General features: G+C 39.7%; 1 protein-coding gene across 3 annotated transcripts in view; it reads right to left on the bottom strand.

The window, feature by feature from the left end:
• The window catches only part of plxna2 (plexin A2), a 280,272-nt gene that overhangs the window by 4,727 nt on the left and 249,648 nt on the right, over positions 1-25,897 (bottom strand). For all 3 annotated transcript variants that reach the window (XM_067445796.1, XM_067445798.1, XM_067445797.1), the window contains exons 27-31: positions 15,958-16,057; positions 12,066-12,256; positions 11,258-11,427; positions 10,884-11,096; positions 10,635-10,785 (exon numbers count right to left, since the gene is read on the bottom strand). In XM_067445796.1, the coding sequence (XP_067301897.1) occupies positions 10,635-10,785; positions 10,884-11,096; positions 11,258-11,427; positions 12,066-12,256; positions 15,958-16,057 (825 nt within the window). The remainder of the gene's footprint in view (positions 1-10,634; positions 10,786-10,883; positions 11,097-11,257; positions 11,428-12,065; positions 12,257-15,957; positions 16,058-25,897) is intronic.

Below are 25,897 nucleotides of genomic sequence, written 5' to 3'. Positions count from 1 at the left end.
TTACCACTTACAGTACATGTTATACTGAACTAAATGCATTACAATCGGCTAAAACGAATGCACAGGTTACTCTTCTGAACAAGAACGCTCCCGGGTCCATGTTCTTCACACTGTTCACGTGAATCGAGGCATAGTTCGGCGCGCACACGCAAAATACCGGCAGTTCAATAGAGAGCGCGCCTCTCTTAAAGGGGCCACACTTTATTCCTACCTGTGGAATATGGACCTCCTTCGGGTATGGTGTGTTACTGGTGCGCTCACAGGTCAACATGACAGCTTTCACATTACCAGTTTTTCATACGAACTGTGCCCTGTTCTGAACTAAACTGCCAGTAATACTACCTTTATTTATATTCTTAAAATAAGAGAAATCCCTGCTTATTCTGAATTTTTAAGCTAGGCTTAAGAGACATGAACAAGTTCTTTGATAAACATCTATGACCTTTGATACATATCTAGTCTTCATGCTGTTTTATTGATTATTATTGAATAAGTATTATATGGTTTCACTAATAATAAACGTACATTTGCATAAAGCATGCATAATTGTCCATATACCCATGTTGATTAGAGTATTCAAAACTTAATTCAAACTCAATTTAAGATACATTTACAACAAATAAAAATCTGGGATTAAATAGCGATTAATCGCGAGTTAACTCATGACAATCATGCGATTAACCGTGATAAAAAAAATTAATCGTTTGACAGCCCCTATATATATATATTAGGGCCGGGACTCGATTAAAAAAATTAATCTAATTAATTAGAGGCTTTGTAATTAATTAATCGAAATTAATCGCATTTTAATTACATATAAATATTTGACCTGAGAACAATGAGAAGTAATTTTTCACATGTATTTTTAGTATACCATTGAATAATGACTGAATACATAAGCTTAATCAACAAAATATTGTTTATTTATTTCAGTCCAGCAGACCAGCAATGTTTGCCATTAAGTTTAGCAAAAGCATATTTGTGATATTTGGGGCTCGATGTGCTGCGGTGATACGCAGATTCCTTGTTGTATAGCTTGCACACAACCATGCTCTTGACGACGCTTCCATTCTTTCGTTTTTTTAAACAAAATTTCCCATCCACAGGGCCAAGCAAAGCAGTCTCATCAGCTTCTTCGCTCATGTTCACTCATGGTTTGTTGTTGTCGCGACTCTGGAGCTCCCGACATGGCTCTGGAGCGCTAGTTGGTGTTCCAGTATAATCGATCCGTCGAAACTCATTCATTGAAAAACGTTCCGCGGTGCAAAAATAAGTGTGGTAAATTTATTTTATTTTTTTTGCGTAATTAATTAACGCGTTAAAGTCACGTAATTAATTAATCTTAATTAACGCGTTAAAGTCCCGGCCCTAATATATATATATATATGGACCTCCTCCAGGTATGGTGCGCTTCCAGGCCCACATGACAGCTTTCACATTACCAATTTTTCATACGAACTGTGCCCTGTTCTAAATTAAGCTGCCAGTGTAAAAACTTCCTTTATTCTTAAAATGAGAAATCACTGCTTATTCTGATTTTTTTTAAGCTTAGGCTTAAGAGACATGAACAAGTTTGAAAAACATCTATGACCTTTGATACATGTCTAGTCGTCAAGCTCTGAGTATGGTTTCACTAATAATAAATGTACATTTGCATAAAGCATGCATATTTGTCCATACCCATGTTGATTAGAGTATTAAAAACTTGAACCATATTAATTTAAGCTACATTTAGAACTGATAAAAATGTGTGATTAAATTGTATTTAATCACGAGTTAACGCATGACAATATGCGATTAAATATTTTAATTGATTAACAGCCCATATATTTTTTTATATTATGGACTGCAATGGACTGCATTTATATATAAAAAAATATTATATATATATGAAAGAGAAAGGTGCTATTTGGATTTGTTTTTCGAATCCGATCTTTGGATATTAAAATATTAAAATTTATATATAAAAAAATGAAATGGAATGTCTTCCATACTTCCATACTTGTACATAAATAAATACAAATATTTGATCGCGAATAATCGCATATTGTCATACGTTAACTCGCGAATAATCAATTGAATCGCACCTATTTCTCAGTTCTAAATGTAGCTTAAATTAATATGGTTCAAGTTTTTAATACTCTAATCAACATGGGTATGGACAAATATGCATGCTTTATGCAAATGTATGTTTATTATTAGTGAAACCATACTCAGAGCTTGAAGACTAGACATATATCGAAGGTCATAGATGTTTTTCAAACTTGTTCATGTCTCTTAAGCCTAAACTTAAATTCAGAATAAGCAGTGATTTATCTCATTTTAAGAATATAAATAAAGGAAGTTTTTACACTGGCAGTTTAATTCAGAACAGGGCACAGTTCATATGAAAAATTGGTAATGTGAAAGCTGTCATGCGGAGCTGGGAGCGCACCAGCACTACACCTTTCCTGGAGGAGGTCCATATTCACCACGAGTAAGGAAATAAAGTGTGGCCCCTTTAAGAAATGCACGTTCCCTAATGAACTGCTGGTATTTTGTGTTTGTGCACGGCACGCTGAAATGTGCTGCAATTCACAGTAACATTGTGAGAAACACTGACATGGGAGCGCTCTTGTTCAGAAAACTAAACTGTGTATTCGTTTTAGCCGATTGTAATGTATTTAGTTCAGTAAAACACTGTACTGTAAGTGGTAATGGTGTTAATGATTACCTCAGATATGAGCGAGAGCGAGCTTGCAGTGTATTCACGCATCGCGGTCTTATTGCAGAGAATGTCTGTGCTCATTGAAAAAAACACACTTTTCTTTTGACCTGGAGTCTAATAAGTTATGCAGAAAATATGATAGTATGAAGGTTATAACTGCACTTGTTTCAGAGTAATGTTATTGTTAACCGTTTTCTTTCCCTATTTATGTTTGCTGCTGCATCCTTTTACGTCTGATCTCTTTCTCCAACTATGGTCATGGATCAAACAGAAAATGTGCGCTGCGTTAATTACACTTTATATTCTTATTAAAATATAGCTAATTTAAGGATATTTAGATATCCTTCAATATCCAAAGATCGGATTCTAAAGACAAATTCGAATAGGGTTTTACGTGAACAAAGTTGCATCCATCCACTGATCCAGGCAACCATTAAACGGCAGAAAGTTTCTTCAGACGGCACACTCTGGATCTAATTAACACAGTTACTGCTCACTGTGATATGAGACTTTGGCAATTTTTCTCTCAGAGACTGAAAATTAGTCAAAGACTTCATTTCATGAATATTTCATTAAAAAAGGAAAGTATAACTTGAGTCTGACTCAATCTGCTGAGTGCCAGCTCTAATTTTCCATCTGTGTGTGTTTTTTTTAAAAACAGAGCAGTCAAAAATGTCGAGTCATGTTGAGAGGGGGCGGGCAGATGGGTTAGACCCCTCTCTGTGCTCATGTCATAGTTTTTGACTGTGGTGTCAGAAGAACACGGCAGGAAATGGCATTGTGGCTGCTGTCTGACACTTATTTGCACATCAAACAGTGAAAATAATGGGATATTAGATTGATATGGGCACTTCCAGCTAGCCAAGATAGGGCTTCATTAATGATATCTTTCAGATGCCTAAAATGGTGGACGTGAGTGCGCTGTAGGGTGTGTATGTTGGAATGTACATTGAAAGCACAAAAAGTGACTGTAAAAGGACTGTCAAGCACTGTTATCTTAGTATTATTTATGATTATATTTGTATTAATATATTTAATTATATTTTTTATTTTAATTAAATATTTACTTCATTTATTTTTTTCAGGCTTTTTTTGTCTTGTTTTTTAAATACTAATTAGTTATAATTATTTGCTTTATTATAATTATTATATTAGTTTATTTCCAAGGCTCTATATACACTCACCTAAAGGATTATTAGGAACACCATACTAAACCTGTTTGACCCCCTTTCACTACTAATTAATTCTACGTGGCATTGATTCAACAAGGTGCTGAAAGCATTCTTTAGAAATGTTTGTAACATGGTGCATTATCCTGCTGGAAGTAGCCATCAGTGGATGGGTACATGGTGGTCATAAAGGGATGGACATGGTCAGAAACAATGCTCAGGTAGGCCGTGGCATTTAAACGATGCCCAATTGGCACTGAAGGGCCTAAAGTGTGCCAAGAAAAACATCCCCCACACCACCGCCACCAGCCTGCACAGTGGTAACAAGGCATGATATACCATGTTTTCATTCTGTTTATGCCAAATTCTGACTCCATCTGAATGTCTTAACAGAAATCGAGACTCATCAGACCAGGCAACATTTTTCCCGTCTTCCAGTCAAGTGCAAGTGCAAATCCACATTTCAGTCAAAGTTGCTCTTCTATCAGTTTGAATCAGTCAGCACATTCTCCTCTCACCTCTAGCATCAACAAGGCATTTTCGCCCCCAGGACTGCGGCATACTGGATGTTTTTCCCTTTTCACACCATTCTTTGTAAACCCTAGAAATGGTTGTGCGTGAAAATCCCAGTAACTGAGCAGATTGTGAAATACTCAGACCGGCCCATCTGGCACCAACAACCATCAGGTCTGAGTATGCCACGCTCAAAAATTACTTAAATCACCTTTCTTTCCCATTGTGACATTCAGTTTGGAGTTCAGGAGATTGTCTTGACCAGGACCACACCCCTAAATGCATTGAAGCAACTGCCAAGTGATTGGTTAAGATAATTGCATTAATGAGAAATTGAACAGGTGTTCCTAATAATCCTTTAGGTGAGTGTATATACACACTTAGTTTGAAAATACAGAAGCCCATTTGTTGTATTTAAAAGAGCAGCGTAAACATTCTGCAAAATATATTTTATGTTTCACAGTTTGAAATCATACAGGTTTGGTATGATATGAGTAAGTTAAACACTACAGAATTTTCATTTTTGTGTGAGCTATCCCTTTAAATGCCTTGCTTAAAGGCACAATCTCAAGCATATCTTCAACCCTTTTGGTATTTTAATATATGCTATACCAATTAAGTTTGGTCCACCCGTGCTTGTCTAGGTTTTCACCTTCAGTAAGGAATTACATTAGTATCATTTCACCCTTATGAGCCACACTGCTGCAAACAAACTTAGTTGAATTCATGCATGAAAGTCAAATTTGGAAGCCATCAACAGGATCGTGAGGCACTAGATGTCTGTTTCATCTTCCCTCAGCATCCAGTATTCCCAGGACGCCTGTCATCGGAGCCAAGTTGGGCCTACACCTGCTCGGTTTGTCTCAGCGGCTGTAGCTACCGGGCAGGTCAACACTTCTACAGCCGCTCCGAGCTTCCGTTAGAGGTGGACAGCATGAGCATGTATTCGACGAGGAGTGCGTGAACTGAATTTTTCATGCACTTCAGCACAGCTGCAGGAGCACTCTCCACATCATTGTGTCTGATTCAGTCATCTTCATTTTAAGGTGAGCGCATATTTTCTCTCTGTCTAGCACTCTCCCTCCCTCTCTCATCAGGTTAAGTGCTCTGGAGCGCTGACAGAGGTAATTATTTTCAGTTGTCCTATTCGCATTGTATAATGAATCTGAATTACTGCATGCAGGTAAGGATTGTCCTGCCACACACATTTGGCTGGGTGAACAAAAGGATGTTCTCCTTTTAGCTTTGTGCTTCATTTTTCTTTTTTTGGGATTCTGTAGGGAAAATTAACACAAGCAGGTGGCTTCATAGTATACACTTGTTTCTCAGAGAGAGATGCAGAGAGCTATATCAGAAAGAACTTAAAAAAGAAGCCATTTTAAGTCCTTGTATTTATATTGTGTGTCATTTTATACTACATACATGTATGTACCGGTATGTATGTATACCGCAATAATGCTGTCAATCGATAGAAATATTAATCACACACATAGCTGTTTTAATAGCTATTAATTACAGTGCACTCTCTACTATGAGCATCTCATCTCTCCTTTATGACGGCAAACTTTCAACTTCTACGACTGGCAACTCTGTCCTTAAGAATGCTGTCGTTGCTCGGCAAGGTTTGCGTGTACAGCAGGCGTGCCCTGGTAGTCATCCTGCAACTGTCGCATATACCTCCATCGGATGCTGGAATGTACACTCTTGGTGTTAGTTCTAACATGGATTGCGTTTCACCTCGTAAATCAGCCCTGATTGATGCAGAACTACTCCGACTTAACATCTCCATCGCTGCCCTGAATGAAACCTGGCTGACCGGTGTTGGTTCTGTCCGGGAAAAAAACTATACTTTATTGTGGAATGGATACCCAGATGGTGACAGACCAATGCATGGTGTTGGCTTTGCAATCCAAAGCAAGCTACTGTCCTCAGTTGAAAAACCTGTCCCCATCTCCTCACGCCTCTCCTTACTGCGCCTGCACACAAACTGTGGCCCAGTTACAATCATAGCCACTTACGCCCCTACACTGACTTCTGATCTAGATGTCAAGGAATTTTTCTACAATCAACTTAGCTATTGTTCAGAAGACCCCCTTAACTGAACGTTTGATGATCCTTGGTGACTTTAATGCCCGAGTGAGTGCTAACTCTAGTGTGCATGCCGTGACATTCTGGGAAGCCATGGATATGTCAACGTGAATGACAACGGGCAGCACTTACTGGAATTTTGTAGCACCCACAAACTCTGTGTCCCCTCCTCGTTCTTTCAGGGCTCAAGCTCCTCCAAGGTCATCCACGTTCCAAGCGCTGGCACCAACTTGACCATGTATTGGTGAATCATGAACATTTGAAGGAAGGTCCCAAACAAATTTCATTATGCCAGGCCTAAGCCTACTCCTCATTTGGATGTTTCTGCAACCTATGTTCCTGCGTTGCAGCATGCATTCCAGGAACTACTTGCTTTCAGCTTCGACTCCTCACCTCCTCATGCAGACACTACGGCTGCCTGGCAGCACTTTCACTCTACTACCACAAAGGCTGAATTTTCCATCTTTGGAAAGCGATCCAGATCCCTGGTTCAAAACCCATGCCAGCCTGCTCCTACCTGAAATTGACTCCAAGCGCTCAGCCAGACTGTCCTACCTGCAGCATAACACTCGCTCAAATAAGGCAGCTTTGAAGCAGGCATGCCGCAATGTCCAGCGGGTTACTCACATAGCCATGCAGGTTTACTGGAGCACACTCTGTGACCGGATTGAGTTAAGTGCATCCACTGGAAACATTCAAGGAGTCTTTGAGGGTCTGGAAGAAGCCTTGGGCCCAGTCCCTAAAAAATCCTCTCCACTCTGTTCCCTATCAGCTGAACTTCTGACTGATCTGGAATCTCAATTAGTGAGATGGGCAGAGCACTATAGCCTCCTCTATGGTCAGCCAGTCACAGCCAACACACTGGCAATAACTGCTGCTGTTCCTGAGCTTCCTCCTATGTCTGATCTGGATGCAGATATTACCAGTGAGGAAGTAAAATCTCCAATTAAGCATTGAAAAATAAATGTCCCGGAGCTGACGGCCTTCCTTCTGAGGTTTATAAGGCAGGGGGTGATGTTCTTGCCTCTGTCCTACATCATCTGGTTGTGATGTGCTGGAAGAGTGGATATCTCCAAGATGTCCTTAGAGATGCCAACATCATCACCATCTATAAGAACAAGGGGGACCGTGCAGATTGTAACAACTTCAGAGGAATATCTCTGCTCAGTATTGCTGGCAAGAGATTTGCTTGCACTATTCTACTACGTCTACAAATCCTTGCTGATCGTATCCTCCCTGAAAGCCAGGGTGGGTTTCGTGCTGATCGTTTCATAGCAGACATGGTGTTCTTTGTTCGTCAACTACAGGAAAAGTATTGGAACAGCATAAACCTCTGTTCTTGGTGTTTGTAGACTTGACCAAGGCTTTTGACTATGTTAGTCGATCTGGAAATTTCCCTCATCCTACAAAGACATGGCTGCCCTCCAAAGTTACTGAAGGTGATCACTGAGTTTCATGAGGGCATGAAGGCAACTATACAGTCTGAAGGCACTTGCGCTGAAGAGTTGCAGATAAGGTGTGGAGGAGAGCAGGAATGTGTCCTTGCTCCTACCCTTTTCGGAATTTTCTTCTCTGCCCTACTACGCTGTGCCTTCCCTGATGACTCTGGTATCCTGCTACACACCCGCAGCTCAAGAAAACTGTTCAATCAGGCAAGACTGTGGGCGAAGACTAAAGTATGCCATGTTCTGGTACGTGAGCTGCTTTATGCTGATGATGCTGCCTTTGTTGCCCACTCAGAGGCAGATCTACAACTACTCTGCTCATCTTCTGCCGCTGCATATGTAGAGTTTGGTTTGCAGATTAGTCTTGAAAAAAGTTATCTATGCCCAACCTGTAACCCAGAACCCTACAGTATACGTTAACAACACACCTCTTTCTGTGGTAGACAAATTCACCTACCTAGGTTCAATAACCTCGACACAGAGCTTGACATGCGCATTGGGAGGGCATCATCAGTGTTTGGAAAATTGAGTAAGCGTGTCTGGCACAACAAGAACCTCTCGTTGCTCTACTATACCATGGTGCGCGTGTACTTAGCACCTTGCTATATGCAAGTGACAGGAGGCGCGAACATCGCCTCAATGCCTTACATTTTCGCTGCCTCAGCCCCATACTGGGTGAATGCTGAAAGGACCAAGTGCCAAACTCTGTCATACTTGAGAGAACTGGTTCCAGTGACCTGTACACCATCCTTCGTGAATGTCACCTCCGTCTGACTGGACATATTTATCATACCCGCCTCCCAAAAATCTTGCTGTATGGCGAGCTGGCAAATGCCCCCCCGCAAATGTGGTCGCCCCATCTATGTTTTGAAGACGTCATTAAGATAGATCTACAGGCCTTCTCCATCAACCTGGACAACTGGGAGGCACTTGCAATTGACAGACCCAACTGGCGTGCAGCAATAAACTGGTCGCAGGGGCTCTCAGTCCTATAAGGCATTTCAGAAAGAGAGAAGCTCTAAACGGGAAGCAGTTCGCTGCACTCGACGTAGTAGTAATTAAAGAGAAAAATTTGTTTGAATATTTTTATATTGTAATTTCAATTACTCTCCAAATTAATGTAGAAGCAACTTAAAGACATTATACCTATATTTTTAAGTATTTGTTGTAATGGCATCTTTTTATGAATGCAGGCCAGTATCATATACTAATACAGCTAATGATGAAAACATTAATGATAAAAAAAAAACATTCAACATTACAGTATAACAGAAATCTATCACTTTCAACATTTATTAGGCTTTAAAAAATGAAGTGCTTTGATGAACAAAATCACAGTCACTAATTCTGTCTGTCATTAAACGTCTGCCACTGCCAGACATGATGCGCTGTCAAGTGCATCTCATTTTCTCACAACTCTTACTAGAAAACACTCTTACTAGCGTGTTTTCTTTGTCTTTACTTGAACGGGTTAAAATTGGCATGAATAAGAGCATGATCATATTATGTAAAGCTAGCCCATGGATGCTGCCTTAATTGCATTAAATATTTTAATGCGTTGAACTGAAGAAAAATATTGCATGCTTTAATTTGGAGAGCACTAATATATGCATTTATTTTATATACTTAATAATATATGAACGTTAATTGTATTCATACAATCAGCCATCATTATGGTATAATTCACACAAATTGCTGAACCCAAAACTGACACGGTTTTTCTGTTCTTAAAAAAGCCAATAAATAAACATAAAATAATGGCAATTTTGACAAAATAGTTAATTATTAAACTTAAATCCACTTATTTAACCAACAAAGCAAACTCAAACTCTTAAAGTAAAGTACCACCTGGAATTTGCTCAAGTACCCTTGATGTACAACACATGCCTGGTTGGGAATCACTGCTCTATTTGTAGAAAGAGCGATCAAGTATACAAGAATGAAAAGGATAAAAAAGAGAGAGCATGTAGGAATGTGAGGACAAGAGAAAACAGATCAGCAACCAAAGAGCGATATTTACATGAGAGCAAGAGGAGAGGCTGCAGGCGGAGCTGTGTCTCCGGGCTCTTGGTGCTGTCCTAAATGCTGTGTAAAGTAAAGGTCAGACTAATGGGTCCCCTGAGTGGAGCTGCCATTACGGTTGGAACATCTCCATCGTGGGCCCTACTCTAGTGCTCTTTGTGTCGGAGTGGCTGTCAGTGATCTAGCTGTGTGTAATCTTCCTCATCAGAAGCCTATTCATTCTCGCTCCCTGTCTGTCCCCACACTGTGCATAAGTGTGTGTGTGTGTGTGTGACTTAGTTTGCTGCCGCTGGCTTTAGAGACTGTTTAAAAATGACATCATTCTGTGAAACTTTTTCACAAGTACCTCTCGTTTCAAACAAAGCTGTATTGATCTGAAGTATTAATGGCTTAGAAACCACCCCAGTATAATATATATTAAGGTACAGATCTCAAATTATAATGTAAAAGTCTGAAGCTGTAGTATATTTTTGTGATGTGTATCTAGACAAATTCTACACTCTCTGCCTAGAACCATCAATCTATAAACAAAACAAATCTTTTAGATTGGCTCTGTTTAGGCACTTTATACAGTAGAGCAGTCAGTTTCAGCACAGAGCAGATAAAATGAGTCATGTAGTCAGTCTGATATAAAGCAAAAATTAATTGAGGATGTTTTGAAAATTAATTTTGATGGCAGTTTCCCCTCACCTCTTCGCTGTACTTGCTAATGTAGGAGTAAATCTCGTTGAGGGCACTGAGCATGTTAAACTCATTGGAGTGAAGTCGTGCCTGTTCTGCCAAATACGCATTCATGTCCTGATCGGAGATGGCTGGCAGCCTGCTGATGTCAGCGTAGTACCTGTGGAGACAGACAGGGGGCGATAGTCAATACCAAATCAAAGTTGAATGCAAACTTTTTTGTACTATTGAATTAACATCATATGAAGATGATTTTACCTTTCTACCCAGTTCTTGTAGTTGGGGATATCTTTAGCATAAAGCAACTTATTAGAGGGCGAGTCTTTGCCCAATCTGTGTTCAGATGTGGAACACGAGTCCATGAAGGTTTGAGCCACCACAGAAAGACACGCATCTGTGATGCTGCTCTTATGGATGTCAAAAACAAACTGGGGGTTCTTGATCACATTCACCCAGAAACGCAGAGGAAGGCTGTGAAGACACACACACACACACACACACACACACACACACACACACACACACACAATCAAACAGAAAGGGAAAGATTACATTGCTTTTGTATTGTAGACTCTAGGAAAAAAGTTATTCAGTTTTAATTAAGGATAGTCTGTATGAGTGTGTCCTCTCACCAGTTGCTTTTCCAGGTGTGGCGAACATCAGTGTCATGGATGCCGTGCTTGTCCGCTTGTTCATCCAGGAAGTCAAACATGTATTTGATAGCTAAAGGAAGTGCGCTGCCTCTGTGCACCGTACTGAAAAGAGTCTCGAACAGGTCATCCACAAATTTCTGCAGTGTACCCTAAAAGAAAAAAAGCAAGTGACCATTGAACATTAAAGGAGAGTTACTCAAGAGGGACTTGTGAACATTAAAGGAACCATATTGTACACTTTTGTAGAATTGTACTTGTTTTGCACTTGAAGTCCACCTGTAATTTTACTCAAGGTTTTTTGCATCACAAATTGTAAGTTAATTCCATTTTCATTTTGAACATTACACTGTCGGCCTAGGGCTCCTATGTATTAGGGCTGTCTACATAATATATGTATGTACTGTGTATAATTATGTATATTTGAATACACGCAAAGTATATATTTAATAAATATTATATGTATATACTGTATTTATAAATACATATTTTTTTTAAATGTCAGTGTTTGCAGTTCAACACATCAGCTACCACTTTTGTTAGATTGTTAGATTATCATTCTGTCCACTTTAAAGTCAGAATTAAGTATCAGAAAGGTGATTAAACGGACTACCTATGCATTAAACAGTTTATTGCACACCTTCCAGCCAATAAGAATCGTGTATTCAGACAGCCCATGTTACCCGGTTGATTTTGAAATAATGGTTAAACATGTTTGAATTTGGCTGGTTGCTGGGTGTTCATTTCAAACCCATTATTCAATTCATTTTGAAGTTTTAAAATCAGTTACCTTAGTAGCTAACAGGCGGGTGAGGTAGATCTCCGATACCATCTTGCTGCCGCGGTCGCCCTCCTTTTGGTCTCCGTGCTCATGGTTCTTCACCAGGTGCCAGACTTTGACTCCGCTTTCCAGGTCTGGGGTGATCATAGGAGCACGGGAGCGCAGGCTGTCCGGACTGCCCGTGTACCGGAATGTTGAGTCTAAGGGAGAGAGAGAGATATAGAAAGAGGATTATGATCTTACACCACCATTCTTCCACACTGTCATTCTTTGGGATGAATAGGAGGAGTGCGGCCCTCTCACATTTCATTTACTTTGTCTAACCCTGCATATCTCTTTCCTACTCTCTCTCTCTCTGTAGAGGATTCATCTCTGTATACGTTCGAGACCAAGGAAGATGAGTCGACGCTCTCTGGCCTCCTCTTCAAAGGCTTCATAATTGGCTCGTCCTGATTCATTGTGCTGCACACATGCTTTAAACGTCTGCATCGCAGGACCTAATCAATGCATCTAAAGATTTCTAATGAGTTAAGCTCCCCGCTCATCCATCTCATCTCCTTTCCTACTCCATCCTTGCATGTAAAATAATCAGTGTCTTGTTCACTTCTCCAATTAGATGTGTGGCGCTTTTTTTGCAGTGGTTGAGTGCTCTCTTGGGAGGTTGGACCAGCTTCTCACAATGGTGGTATATTCTTTTGCATCCTTTCAAAGTCTCTCTCTCGTTCTTTCTGTCCTCGTCACCTGGCTTCAAAGGGCATGTGAAACAGCAAAGGAAGGCAAATAGACTGGGCTATTTCGAGACAGAAGTGGAATTTTGAGCAGGTCGGAGTCACAGGGGAGAATTCAGGAGAAATGGTAGTGTTAGCAGAAGGGGTGTACAGGAAGAAGAGGATTGCTGGTTCAATCCACCTAAAGCTACTGCAAGCTTAAAGTCCTTTTGGCTGTTGCCACAGTATTGGCATTGAGAGATTACTATTAGACTATGTGAGAGTGTACACTACTGAAAATTGGACTATCTTGGCTTTAACAGCCTTTTTAGTTCAGTCCATGATTCACAAACATGATTCTTGTGATTTGGGTCATTGGTCAAAAAGTACGGACCATCATTTGGTAAATCAATTATGTCCTAAAAAGAAGTCTAAGTATGACCAGTCAAAATTATAAGATACAAAGTAATACAATTGTCAAATTTAGTATATTTTATCATTGTTTTTATTTTACTGTTTAGAATTTTCATAAATATGACACATAACTTTTTGTGTAACAATTATTTCTTTGTCATGATTGTGTTTAACCAAATCATGATTTAGTTTTATTACCAGCTAACTTTCAATCAGTCAAATTATTATTATTATTATTTAAACAAACAGAGGGATTCACTTCTGACTGACTTATGGGCTGAATGCTTAGAATAATGTTTAAATATTTACAATATACATGTTTTTTCACAGTTAATAAAACGTAAAAAAAATAATATATATATATATATACATATATTTTAGTATACATTAAGGGGGCGGGGCACTCAGTTTCAGTCAATCTTGAGTACCTATAGACCTATAGAGTAGTATTGCATCCTTCATATCTCCGAAAAGTCTTTAGTTTTATTATATTTATAAAAGAAATATAGGCTGTACCGAGTCTTTCCGGAAAAAAACGAGCGCCTGGAGGCGTATCGTGTGGGCGGAGCTAAAGAATGACGAGCGCGCACAAAGAGGTGACGTCCTCAAGCGTGGAGAAACCCATGGCATATCGATCAGATTCAGCTAATACAGATAATGATCCAGAATCAGATCCGGAGGCTGAAATAAATTGAACAGGAGAAACAGCAACAGCAGGACGTCCGTCTCTGTGGTATGTACTGTATTTAGTGGCCTGTCAACATCTGTGTGTGTTTACTCGCAGTTTATGAGGACATGATTGGGTTTATAGACTATTGTATGAGACTAAACCTTAGCAGTAGCAAGCAAAACGGTTTTGCACGTCAGACAAGTGTAACGTTATACATAGAACAACAATGGAGTAACCGTTAGCGCATTTGAATGACGAAGCACGCGATCGTGTCGTTTACTGATGTTTACTCACGCGACGATAGCCAACAGCATAGACATTTGAAGCAGTTTTACTCACCGCCTGCTTCCAAAGCAGGACCGAATCGCCGGGACCGCTCCGTCAAAAACACACTTCTTTGGTATGATTTGTTGAAGTCCTGTGACTGCAGTGACCGTGGAAATCCACTTTGCGACGCGACTGAAGCGATGTTGTGAAGCTTCCCGTCATTTCTGCGTTCAAATCGAGCGCTGCCTTCCCGGAATGCTGTGCTGAAGCGTTGAACTCGCTTGACATCACCCATAGGAATAAAGTGGACCGCGATGCGGACTATAACGACTTAAGTGTTCACGGGCGACTGGATCTGCAGCTGAGCGAGTGTTTATGGGCGTGCATTTCCTCTCTATTTTTGACACAGAAATACTCCATCAAACGTCCAACATTAGTTTTTGAAACTTTTTGTCTATGTTTAGGATGGGAATCCAAGTCTTTAACAGTGTAAAAAGCTCAGTATGCATGAAACAGCATTTCACCCCCCCCCCCCCCCCCTTAAAAAAAACTATTAATGGAAAGGCGCTTGATCAAATACTAACATAAACAGTTGTGTACATTGATGTTATGTGTTTTCAATGCTTGCTGCTCTCAGAGGTGTGTGAGCAGTGTGTTATTTTGGGCTGGGGTTGCTGGCATGCTAAATTGAGCCGAGCTGCTAAGTGTTGAGCATTAAATTGATATGAATCAATCAGCAGGTGCCTGTGCACAGCTGTGCCCGCTGTGCCATGGCGTGATTGATGGGCACCACGGCTCTGCCAGATGAGATAGCTTCTTTTTATGCACCACACACAAGAGCAGGTTGTAAAAACAGCCAAAAACTGCGTTGTGTTGTGCCATCTCATTCCCACTTAATGAGTTTCCTAAAATATACAACAAGCTTTTTGCAATAAAATAGATCAAAGTGCCAAACGTAACCCTAAAACTCTTAACTACCTAATTCAGGGGGAGGATTTGTTGGTTAACGGAGAGCATGGCTGAGGAATAAAGATAGCTTTATAGAATATTTCTCAGGTTGCTTGTTGCGTCTTTGGACGTTTGAAGTGTTCCCTGAACTTTAAATGTCATTATGTTTACAAGTGATAAGAGAAGATAATTATACTCTTTCATTAAACTGCACAGATGCGAGAAACCTCCTCAAGCTTTGATTAACAGAATCGTGTAATGTGCTGATACGGGCCGTGTTTCATGTGGATCTAGTGAATTGAAGCCAGGTGAGATGTTTGTGTGCATAGTTTGGCAGAGTTGCTAGGTGACAACGCACAAGGGGCTCCATTTCATCGCTGGCCCTGGTATTTGGCTGCGTGTCATTTGAGTTTTTTCGCCCCTTGTGAAGCATCATTGGCGGTGCATAATTAGCAATCAGAGAGTGGCCTGCAGCTCAGTGTGATGGAAAATGAGAACGGGCCAGATGGGGAGCCCTGTGGCACTCCCTCAAAGCAACGCTATGGGGAAGGAGCTAATGTGTCCATTACGGGCGGCATCCAAACTCAGCAGAGAAATCAGCATTACTGAGCTTCATGTTAACTGCTAACACCTCTCTCTCTTCCTCTTACCCTCCCTGGCATGCTCTCTCGCTCTCATTCTCTGGTGCCCCGGAGACTCCCTTGGGCATCCTGAGGGCTGCAAAGCAAAACTGCTGCACGTGGCTTGTGCCCACAATCATCAGAGGCGTCATTTAAAGCCAGACTTCAACCATATATTTACCTCGATATTGTGAAAGGTGAACAAACCAAGCTTCTAATTAGCTAAACAGATAATTATAGTGAATTATGCATCGTCACTAGACAAACATACTCACCATATCTGCTGATAGAAGTCCGAGAGATGCTAGTTGTGGGAGGAATGTTGTAGGAGGACGTCTGCTTGGGCACCAAAGCAACCACACAGCGGTCTGAAACCTGTACAAGAAACACAACGTTCACGTCAAGCCTCTTTCCTTTCCCCTTAATTCTTATTTCACAGTGTTTGGTTTCACAGCCTTTTATTATCAAGTAATGTTTAAGATAGTCAAGCACAACTAATGCGGTTTTATTCAGCTTTTGAGGAATTGATATTACTTCTGCAAAAATATATATTTAATTCCGAACAGATTCTCAGTACATATCTATTGCTTTTCAAAAACGGTGTGAAATTCTTCAGTTTCTCCCCAGTGCTGAAATAAAGCGCCATTAAAGCGCTTCAAAAAGATCTGTTCTACTTAGAAATATATAAGGGGTGTTCATGCTGTGTTCTCCGATTAAATGCGCATTTTAGCATTTCTCGGGTAAAAGCACTTTTGCCTCTTGTGCTTGGCTCAGAATAAGGACTAGATTGAATAGACAAGAAACTATGGCTGAATAAAAATAAAATATATATTTTTTATTTGTATAGCACTTTTCACAATACATGTAATGAGTATATATAGCATTAAAAGTAATGAGTATATATAGCAGAATTTAGCATTAGTGCACATTTAATCAGAGCTCTCATCTGAAGTCCTCAGTCCTTAACTTAAAGAGTTGCAACCCTTTTTTTAAATACGTTTCGGAACAATTATTATTTATTTTTTTTGTATGGCCCTGCATGTCTTCATAAAGGGCGAAACTGCTTGTATGGGCACTTCTCCCGGATGAGCATGTGCGCACATCAACCAAAGTGAGAGCAAGAGAGCGTCCATCAATGAGCTTTGTTCAGTTACGGGAGCCGTCGACAGTGCTGTCATTTTGTTTTTAGACCACGAAATCAACAATGTCTCTTAAGAAGTGTATTTCTGGTTGTGAGGGAAAGATAACCTTTGATTGTAAAATGCCATTGGCTCTCGTGTGTCTTGTGACCAACTGCATCATTACATCAGCTTTGATTGTAAAATGCCATTGGCTCTCGTGTGTCTTGTGACCAACTGCGTCATTACATCAGCTTTGATTGTAAAATGCCATTGGCTCTCGTGTGTCTCGTGACCGATTGCGTCATTCTAAAAATTTTAAAAGTAATAGACGGGTGTATATTATTTGAATGAGAAATATTAACAACTGCGTATGTTCCGTTCACAAAGGAGCGCGATCATCATTTCAACGACTAAAACATTAAAGGGTTAGTTCACCCAAAAATGAAAATGTGATGTGTGTGTGTATATATATATATATATATATATATATATATATATATATATATATATATATATATATATATGTAGATTACTCATTAGTGCCTGCGTGAATCGGTCGAATGAGGCATCTACATAATACATCTATGATCGCGGCAGTTTGAACTTTGAATCAGACGGAAGTAATAGCCGATGGGAACACTAGATAAGAATTGTCAGGATATGAGGTAAAAAAAAAAAATACTGTTCGGTTTATCGTTCTGTTCCTTAGTGTTTCGTCACAAGCAGCAGGGTTTTTGTGCACGTTGTCTAAGCATGTTTGTTTGTTTGTTTTGCTCTCATAGAATTGTTACCCATTCACACCATTATATAACTAGCACAGCAACGGTTGGAGTACTATCCCTTTAAGATCAACTCCGATCTTCACGGGAAGATATCGTATGACTTCAGAAGACTTAGAATTCAACATGAGCTAATACTTTTATACTGATTTATGGTCAGTTTTTGCAATAAATACATGTTACTGTACATTTATTTGCCTGTTACGTGTTTTTATTGTTGAGAGTGGGTAGGTTTAGGGTAGGGGTGGAGTTAGTTGCTCCAAAATATAAAATTGGGCTATAAATATTCATTCTGTGAGATCAGGTTGTCGGAATCACATGGTGTAGACATACACGCGGAGAAGATGGTTGGTTTCAGCGTAGACATACACGCGGATAACACGCAAATTGGTTTTAGAAAGTGGCGTGTATGTTTACACAAAGTCATAATGTCATGTTGGAAATAACATGACTGCATCATGTATTTATGCATAGTTAATACAAAGAGCCGAAGCACCTATAAGGCGTTACGGTTTTGAGTATATCTTATCCGCATTGACAGCGCCACATTTAGTGGGTTCAATTGGATATGCTAACAAAAACATTAACGCAAAACAACGGCTCTTATAATCATCATCAGGCTGCCTGACGCACACCTAAAATTCAAATGCACTAATAACAGCTTTATAGACCTACATTTACAGCACATGAGGTCTCCTTCACTGGGACGTACGGCACTCTACAGCACTCAAGAATGACGAAAGGAGTACAAGAAAGAGGGAGGCTCATTGAAATGTAACGGTGTAGCTGACTGTTGTGCCTTGTACACTCCAGAAAGGTGAGTACCGAACTGCAATTTTAGAAGCTCAAACAGAAGAGAAAGGAAAAACAAACTTAAATGCACCGATGATTACTTAAAGGGGTGGTTGCATGCGATTTTCTTTTTGAAACTTTAGTTAGTGTGTAATGTTGCTGCTTGAGCATAAACAGTATCTGCAAAGTTACAGCGCTGAAAGTTCAATGCAAATGGAGATATTGTCTTTTAAAGTTATGGCAGTTTATTGCCTACAAAAACGGCCGGTTTGGACTACAACAAGCTTCTTCCGGGTTGGTGACATCATAAACCCTTGCTATTAGCATAAACACTGTGACTTCTGCCTGTAATGGTAAGGGGTGTGGCGTTTACTGAAAACCTGTGCTTGGCACTTCAGCCAATAAAAATACATCAAACTACATTTGGCCATCTAACCAATCTAAGACCATTGCATTTTACGGAGGGATGGGCTTCATAGAAGCAGGAAGCAAACGAGCCGTTCAAAGGACAGTGGTGACTGCGGTGGGGAATAAAGGTCAAATATAAGAAAAATACGGCAGTTAAAAAAGAAGAAGTATTAAGACATGTTATACTGCACCCCATAAACACAACCAAGCCTAGAAAAAAAAAACACAGAACCACCCCTTTAATTTAAACTTACTGGAGTATGCTTTTCAAGAAAATATAATTGCATTCTTTCTACTTCTACTTATTTCATTGTAAATATTTGTGAAATTTACTAGCATTTTCTGAGTGCAAACTGTTTCAAAGTAAATCCTAGAAAAATCTGACTGACCAACAGTGCTGAGCCTGTATATATTTGTGTATATAACCCTTGGTAAGCTACTACAGTGCTCTTCCATCCTATAACTGTAATTAATCAAATTAGAAAAAAATACTTGAAACATTAGGCAACTTTACCATTCAGTGCCAAATTGTTAAAAATTGAGTAAATGTAAAAAAAAAAAAAAATGTTTTAGTATAAAAAATTGTATAAATATAAAATAGCTTTTTAATACTACATAAATACAAAAAAATAATGGTTACACTTTATTTTAAGGTTGTTACATTGAACTTACTCAACTCAGTACTGAGTAATGTACAATTAACCTCAAAATGTAAAGTCTACATAGATTTACTAGGGTTTGGTTTAGGGTTAGTTACTCATAATTGTGCACAATTGACTGTTATTAGCATAGTAAGTACATATAGTAAGGTGTAGCCAAGCCTGTAGCGCTCCGCTCAAAAACTGAAGACTCCGTGCCTCGATCGCCCCCAGGTGGCCGGTCCCAGTATAGGTTATACCCCCCCCCCCCCCCACCCCTCCATGATTTCTAATGGACGTGGGACAAACTAGACAATTAAATTAAACTTCAAATGATTTTCCCCCAAAGTTGGTTTCTGCCATTGTAGCCAGTTTTTATCACAAAGTGTTCATTTTTTAAAATAAGTTTAGTTTAACAGGAGGTGCGACGTCATCATTGACAGCTGACAGTGACAGCTTCTGTGAATGAAGTTGTCACTGACGCACTAACATACCGGGAGGAGATTGGAGCTTTACCTTTAATTTCTACATGTCCATAACTGTCTGTCTGTCTGTCTATATATATATATTTTTTTTTACACTCTATGGATGTAACTGTCGCCTTAAAGTGTTACCAAAATAATAATAAAACAACTTAGACATGAGATTTTTTTTATAACAGTAAATAAGAAATTGTAATTAAAACAACAAGAATAACCCACAGCATGATCAACATGGCTTTAGCTGGATTCATGTACACACACACACACAGAGAGAGAGAGAGCAACTTAGATTGGAGGGTAATGATTAAAGTACAAACACAAAGACGGGTCAAAAGGAAGGGTTTGACAGGCGAGGGAATGTAGCGACTGAATCATTTGGAGATGAGAAAGTGGAAAGATGAGGTCCAGGACTTTTATATATTGGGGTGAAACTCTCATTTCTCTCTTGTCTGCTCTGAGAGTACCCGAGCTCCATCTGATCTTCTGTATTAATCTGAACTGTCAAGAGCTGCAGAGGAAATGAGGTCTACCCTCACAAAGACAACTGACTCAACCTTAAGAAAGCAACTTCCTGAAAGTGAACTGGCAAAATCCTACTTATCTTGGTCTCTGTATTACACAGATAATTTTATAAATGTTTTAGAGAACAAGTTATTTGGTACTGTTGATATTGCTCATACTATGCTATTACTTCTAGGTGACTGATTTTGATCTGATATGAGTCAAAAAAAATGTACATTGAAGGAGGAAAAGGAGCCATATCTAAGGACCAGAATATTATAGATTTTGGGTGGGCCAGTAAGTAAAAAATAAGAAAAACTACCATCCACTAAGAAAACCCTAGCAAGTACATAGCAGTGTGTTAACACTCATAACAACCCACATTACCCTAACATATTCACTCACATTTTCTTCATATATCAAAATAAATATTAGATACAATACAATTTTTCTTTAACCATAAGACAACTGTTCACAAAAAAGCAAATAAAAAAATATAATATAACGATTGTAAGGTATTTGCTACTGAAAATAGGTTAACAACTTCCTCAATAAGCCAAAGAAGGTCTTTCAGATACTAGTGAACTAGGTCAAGTGCCACAGTCTATGATCTCCGTCAACATAAAACATCAAAACTCGAGTCCATTTCATTTGAGAAAACCTCTCTGTGCACCATAATAGAGACTATAAGCACCTCCTGAACTCGGCTGAAGGCTGTGGGTAGTTAGGAGTCTTCACTCACCTCCCTACACTCTCACAGCTGATGATGGTGTTACTTTAGCCCCTGTACGCCCCCATAAGCTCCAGCCCTATTAGTGCAGGTTTCTCCTCGGCTGACCCTCACTGCAGACAGGGAATAGGTGTATATGACATTCTTCTTTCAGACGAATACAATCGGGAGTTATATTAAAAAATGTCCTGGCTCTTCCAAGCTTTATTATGGCAGTGAATGACAGGCCAAAAAAGTGCATCCATCCATTATAAAAGTACTCCACATGGCTCCGGGGATTAATGAAGGCCTTCTGAAGCGAACAGTGAGCTTTTGTAAGAAAAATATCCATATTTAACAAGCAAGTTATCTACCTTCCACCAGACCACCTTCCTTATTTAGCGTATGCAGAAAGCATATTTAGAGTGATGATGATGTCGTGCGTGTTTTGAACTGCATGAGGCGTTACACTTTCTTCATAAGTTGAATACAGAAGGTGGTCTGGAATTTAACTTGTAATATGGTTATTTTTCTTACAGAAACCAATTCATTTGCTTCAGAAGCCCTTTTTTTTAAACTCCCCACAGCTGTGTGAATTTTTGATTTTTGGGCTTCATATTTTAGGCTGCCATTCACTGCCATAAAGCTTGGATTAGCCAGGACATTTTTTAAATAACTCCAATTGTATTAATCTGAAAGAAGAATGTCATATACAGCTAGGATGGCTTGAGGGTGAGTAAATGTTCATTTTTGACTATCCCTTTAAGAACCTATTAGCCTGCGCCATCTAGAGTTTCATGACAGAACTTTGTATTTCAGATATTTGGATTTGTAACATATTTTTGGCTCCACGCCACCTCCGTGCTGCCTCGTGCACAATCTACTCTTCTTCTCTCACAGCAGGTCTCTGCGGCGGAGGTGGAGGCTGTATGGAGCCTGAATGATGGAGGGGAGAAGCATTCGCCCTTGAGGGATAATCCTCAGCCAGGCAGGCGGTCTGCCAGTGGGTGTGAGAGTGATAAGGAGTGAGCTTTCCTCATGATAACGTTTGCATCAAGCAGACAGCTGACCCCTTTTCCTCATGTATCTCTGATCCCCCTGCCTGCGCTCTATCTGATGGCGATCCGCAAGCTAATGCGCCTTTAACTCAGACGCCGCATCCAGGCGGTGGGGAAGGATGCGGAGATGTGTCCGCCATTCTGACTCTTCTTTGAAATACGCCAGGCTCGGTCACGCTAGCACAAAGAGCGTGAAACGCCTTTGCCACATGATAAACAGCCGAATGATGGGCATTTAATAGCTGAAATGGATGAAAGCATCATAATACACATGATGAATGCATTGAAGGACATATGACAGGCATAGTATACCTATAAAGGAAAATCCAAGGGTAATTAATATACACTATAATGTACATATACATTGTATGTCTAAAATAAAAGCGATGATCAGTTATATAAACACGGTCGTATGTCAGACTTTAAGCTATTGAGCTTTGTCAGCACTCGAAAAGACAGCTTAACCCCCGGTAGTGATCTACGCCAAGCGCCTTATACAATGATATATACAACAGAGATGTTTATCTATTTTCTTTTAGAGCCAACAAAGCTTACTTACACTTATGAGCATCAAGAGCTTGTGCTAAACGCGTACACGCATAGCCCTTTTCCACCAAAGCAGTTTGAGTGCTGGTTCAGAGCCAGAGCCTAGTTTCAAAACGGTTCTTTGTCTTGCGGCACCCAAAGCACCAGCTGACGTCTGAGGCCGAGACTTTAGCCCTATTCGGACGGGAATTGTTTCTTTTGGGGTCGTAAGGTATTTTCATTATTGACAGGGGCTAGTCTGTGATTTTATTGCCGTCCAAATCTAGAATGTTAGTGTTTTTCTCCCACCACCCCCGTAAAAATCTACGGCTCAATTACCTACGGTTTTATATACTTTTTGACCCCTGCGGAGCACCGTATTGCTGCGCTTCACATTAATTTGGATGCATTTTAAAGATCTAGCCTACACTTTTAATAATGAAATCTTGAAAAGTATTTACAATAATAATAATAATAATAAAAAAACATTTGAAATTAGCCATTAATATGACATTAATTAACATTATATAGGTTAAATTTGCAGCATTGTATTATTTCAGCTTAAGACTACATTTGGGTAAATGCAAGTTAAATGGGACCTACTGTATTGTGTCTCTTTTTAATAGATAATAATATAAGTCTCAGGTGCCCCCAGAATGTGTGTGTGAAGTTTCAGCTCAAATCACTCCACAGATCATTTATTATTCCATGCTGTAAATGCTCCTTTTCTTGTCATTGTTTTTGTGTGTATATCTTTAAATACAAATGAGATGCTGCTCCCCGCCCCCTTTCCAGAATAGGGCAGGGCCTTTACAGCTTGAACTCTGTAGGGTTCACTCAGGGGTGCAGTTGAGCTAATAGGTCATGGGCGGGGTCTGTTTTACGCTGACGTCACACCGAATGCTTGTTTTGAGACACACTGCCAGAGTGGATGCATTTTTACCATAACAGGGTGATTGTGTACACATAATTATGTTCAAAAACAATATATCTTTCAAAGTGAATTTTGCAGAATAGACCACCTTTAAGACTGATAATCCAGCTGAGACTAATGTAAGCAGTTTTTTTTCAGCTGGGTTCTCTAAGCACAACTAGTTGAGTCTGCACACTCCTAGTTAAAACGCCTCTTTGAAATGATTGCTCTACCACTGTGACATTCCTGTGAGATACAGGAGATAATGCACACATTAACACATGCCTCTGTTTATTTGAATTGTTAATGCCAGTCTCTCTCATGCTGCTCCAACTATTTAAATTGGAAATTTGAGGAGTACAGGGGCACATCAGGGACTCGCTGCCAGTCTCCTGTAATGTCATTCAGCCTACGCAAGGTCAAGAGGCTCACTGATTTCAAGTAAGAGTGGATGAGTGAGAAAAAGAAGAAAGAGAGTGAGCGAGTGGGAGAAGAAGCAGAGCCTAGAGAAATACGACCACGCTAGCTGACTGATGAAAACTTTTTCATGGCTAGTGCTCTAATCAACCCTGTGCAATCAAAATGAGCAATCAGAGAAGAACATGGTGACCGCAGGTTTATGAACAGCGCAAAACGTTAGAAAGACACAGCTGCTGATTATACTGTCTGCTCTCTTAAAATATGCCCGTACTCTATTGAGGAACTCGAAGAATGTCTGAGATTAGCATACCATGTAGTATTTCAGGAGAGAGATGAGGGTGCTTGTGTGGAGGTTGTAAGAGTCCTGTATTGTAATGTGAAATTCTCTAAAGCTCCCTGCCCTCTGTTTTCTCTTCTCTTTCTCTAAACTCTCAATTTTACTGGTATAGCAAAGAGTTAGTATACGGCTCCATAAGCAAAACATCTTGAGATTTACTTTCACAAGGGCACCAAATGACAACCAGAAGAAAATTGCGTAATGAGATTGAAAGTATCTATGAAAGGGCAACATCTGAGCAGATAAACAACGGTGAGCATCAAAATGGGGAAGAAAGGTGATTTAAATGACTTTGAATGTGGCATGATCGGTGATGCCAGACAGGGCTGGTCTGAGTGTTTCAGAAACTGCTGATCTCCTGGGATTTTCACACAGAACCATCTCTAAGTTTTACAGAGAATGATCAGAAAAAGAGATAATCCATTCAGTAGCAGTTCAGTGGGTGAACATGTCTTGATGCCAGAGGTTAGAGGAGAATGGATCATCAACAGATCATCACCTCATTGACCTTTGAAAGAACTCTCACTGACATGGTTAAAATCCATAAGAAAAATTCACAGAAACTATTCTCACATACAAACTGCATCAAATCACAAAAACTCATTGTCAAACTTGCATTCAAACACCCTTCTACTGCATAATTCTATATCATGTCCTATAACCAATCCACGTGACCATTATGGCATATATGTCACTCATAATTCATGTAAATGTATAAATATTGAATGATTGATTGAAGTGTATCTTGCTTAGTATCTTTACGTTGGTATCTGTATAACAATCATATGATCGTGACAGACACAGATTTGAGAAAAGGGGTTAAATTCATCTAGAACTCTCCTCTCACTTTCCTTTCTTTTAAAGTTTATTTTCTTTCCACAAGTCTCATGTTCCAAGTTAAGTTTCTCTCTACGAATCTCTAGCAAGTGTGCTTCAACTTCAAACATCCGCGAGACTTTCCATCCAGCCGCCAACACGCCACGTGACTGGCTTTCCAAGATGACCATCAAAGATAGGCAAGACGTGTGTTATGTGCTTATGAATTTAATGTTTTCAACTGCTGATCTGACAGTTACCTGGCTAAAATAAAACTATTGTGAGGACATTAATATCCGCTGCAGAGTTGATAGTTACCATCTAGAACTATCATCTAGTCATTCAAACAAACGCTAGACGAGTGATTTGATATATTAAATAAATTAAATATATTGTTTTACAGTAGTAAGAATACAATATGGTTACCATCAGGGCTTGAAATTAACACCCGCCAGCCCGCCAAATGTGGGTAGATTTCAGCTGTGACGGGTAAGGCAGCCTGATGAAATTAGCCTAGAAATCTAGATGCACTCTAGTGGCAGCAAATCTAATTTGCAGCCACTGTCGTCTAGCAAATCTCCATAAACTTGCGAGCTGGAATAAAAAAAAACTGGTCAGGCTAATCAAATCATGAATAGAGTTGGTGGGTGGGCTTAACATGATGATGGCAGAGTTGTGGCGGTTCCGCGTGCTACCTGTAAACAAAGAAGCTGGTG

Source organism: Pseudorasbora parva, chromosome 6 (genome assembly GCF_024679245.1).
Source record: "Pseudorasbora parva isolate DD20220531a chromosome 6, ASM2467924v1, whole genome shotgun sequence".
Classification (NCBI taxonomy): domain Eukaryota; kingdom Metazoa; phylum Chordata; class Actinopteri; order Cypriniformes; family Gobionidae; genus Pseudorasbora; species Pseudorasbora parva.
This window is presented reverse-complemented; position numbering and strand designations above follow the sequence as displayed.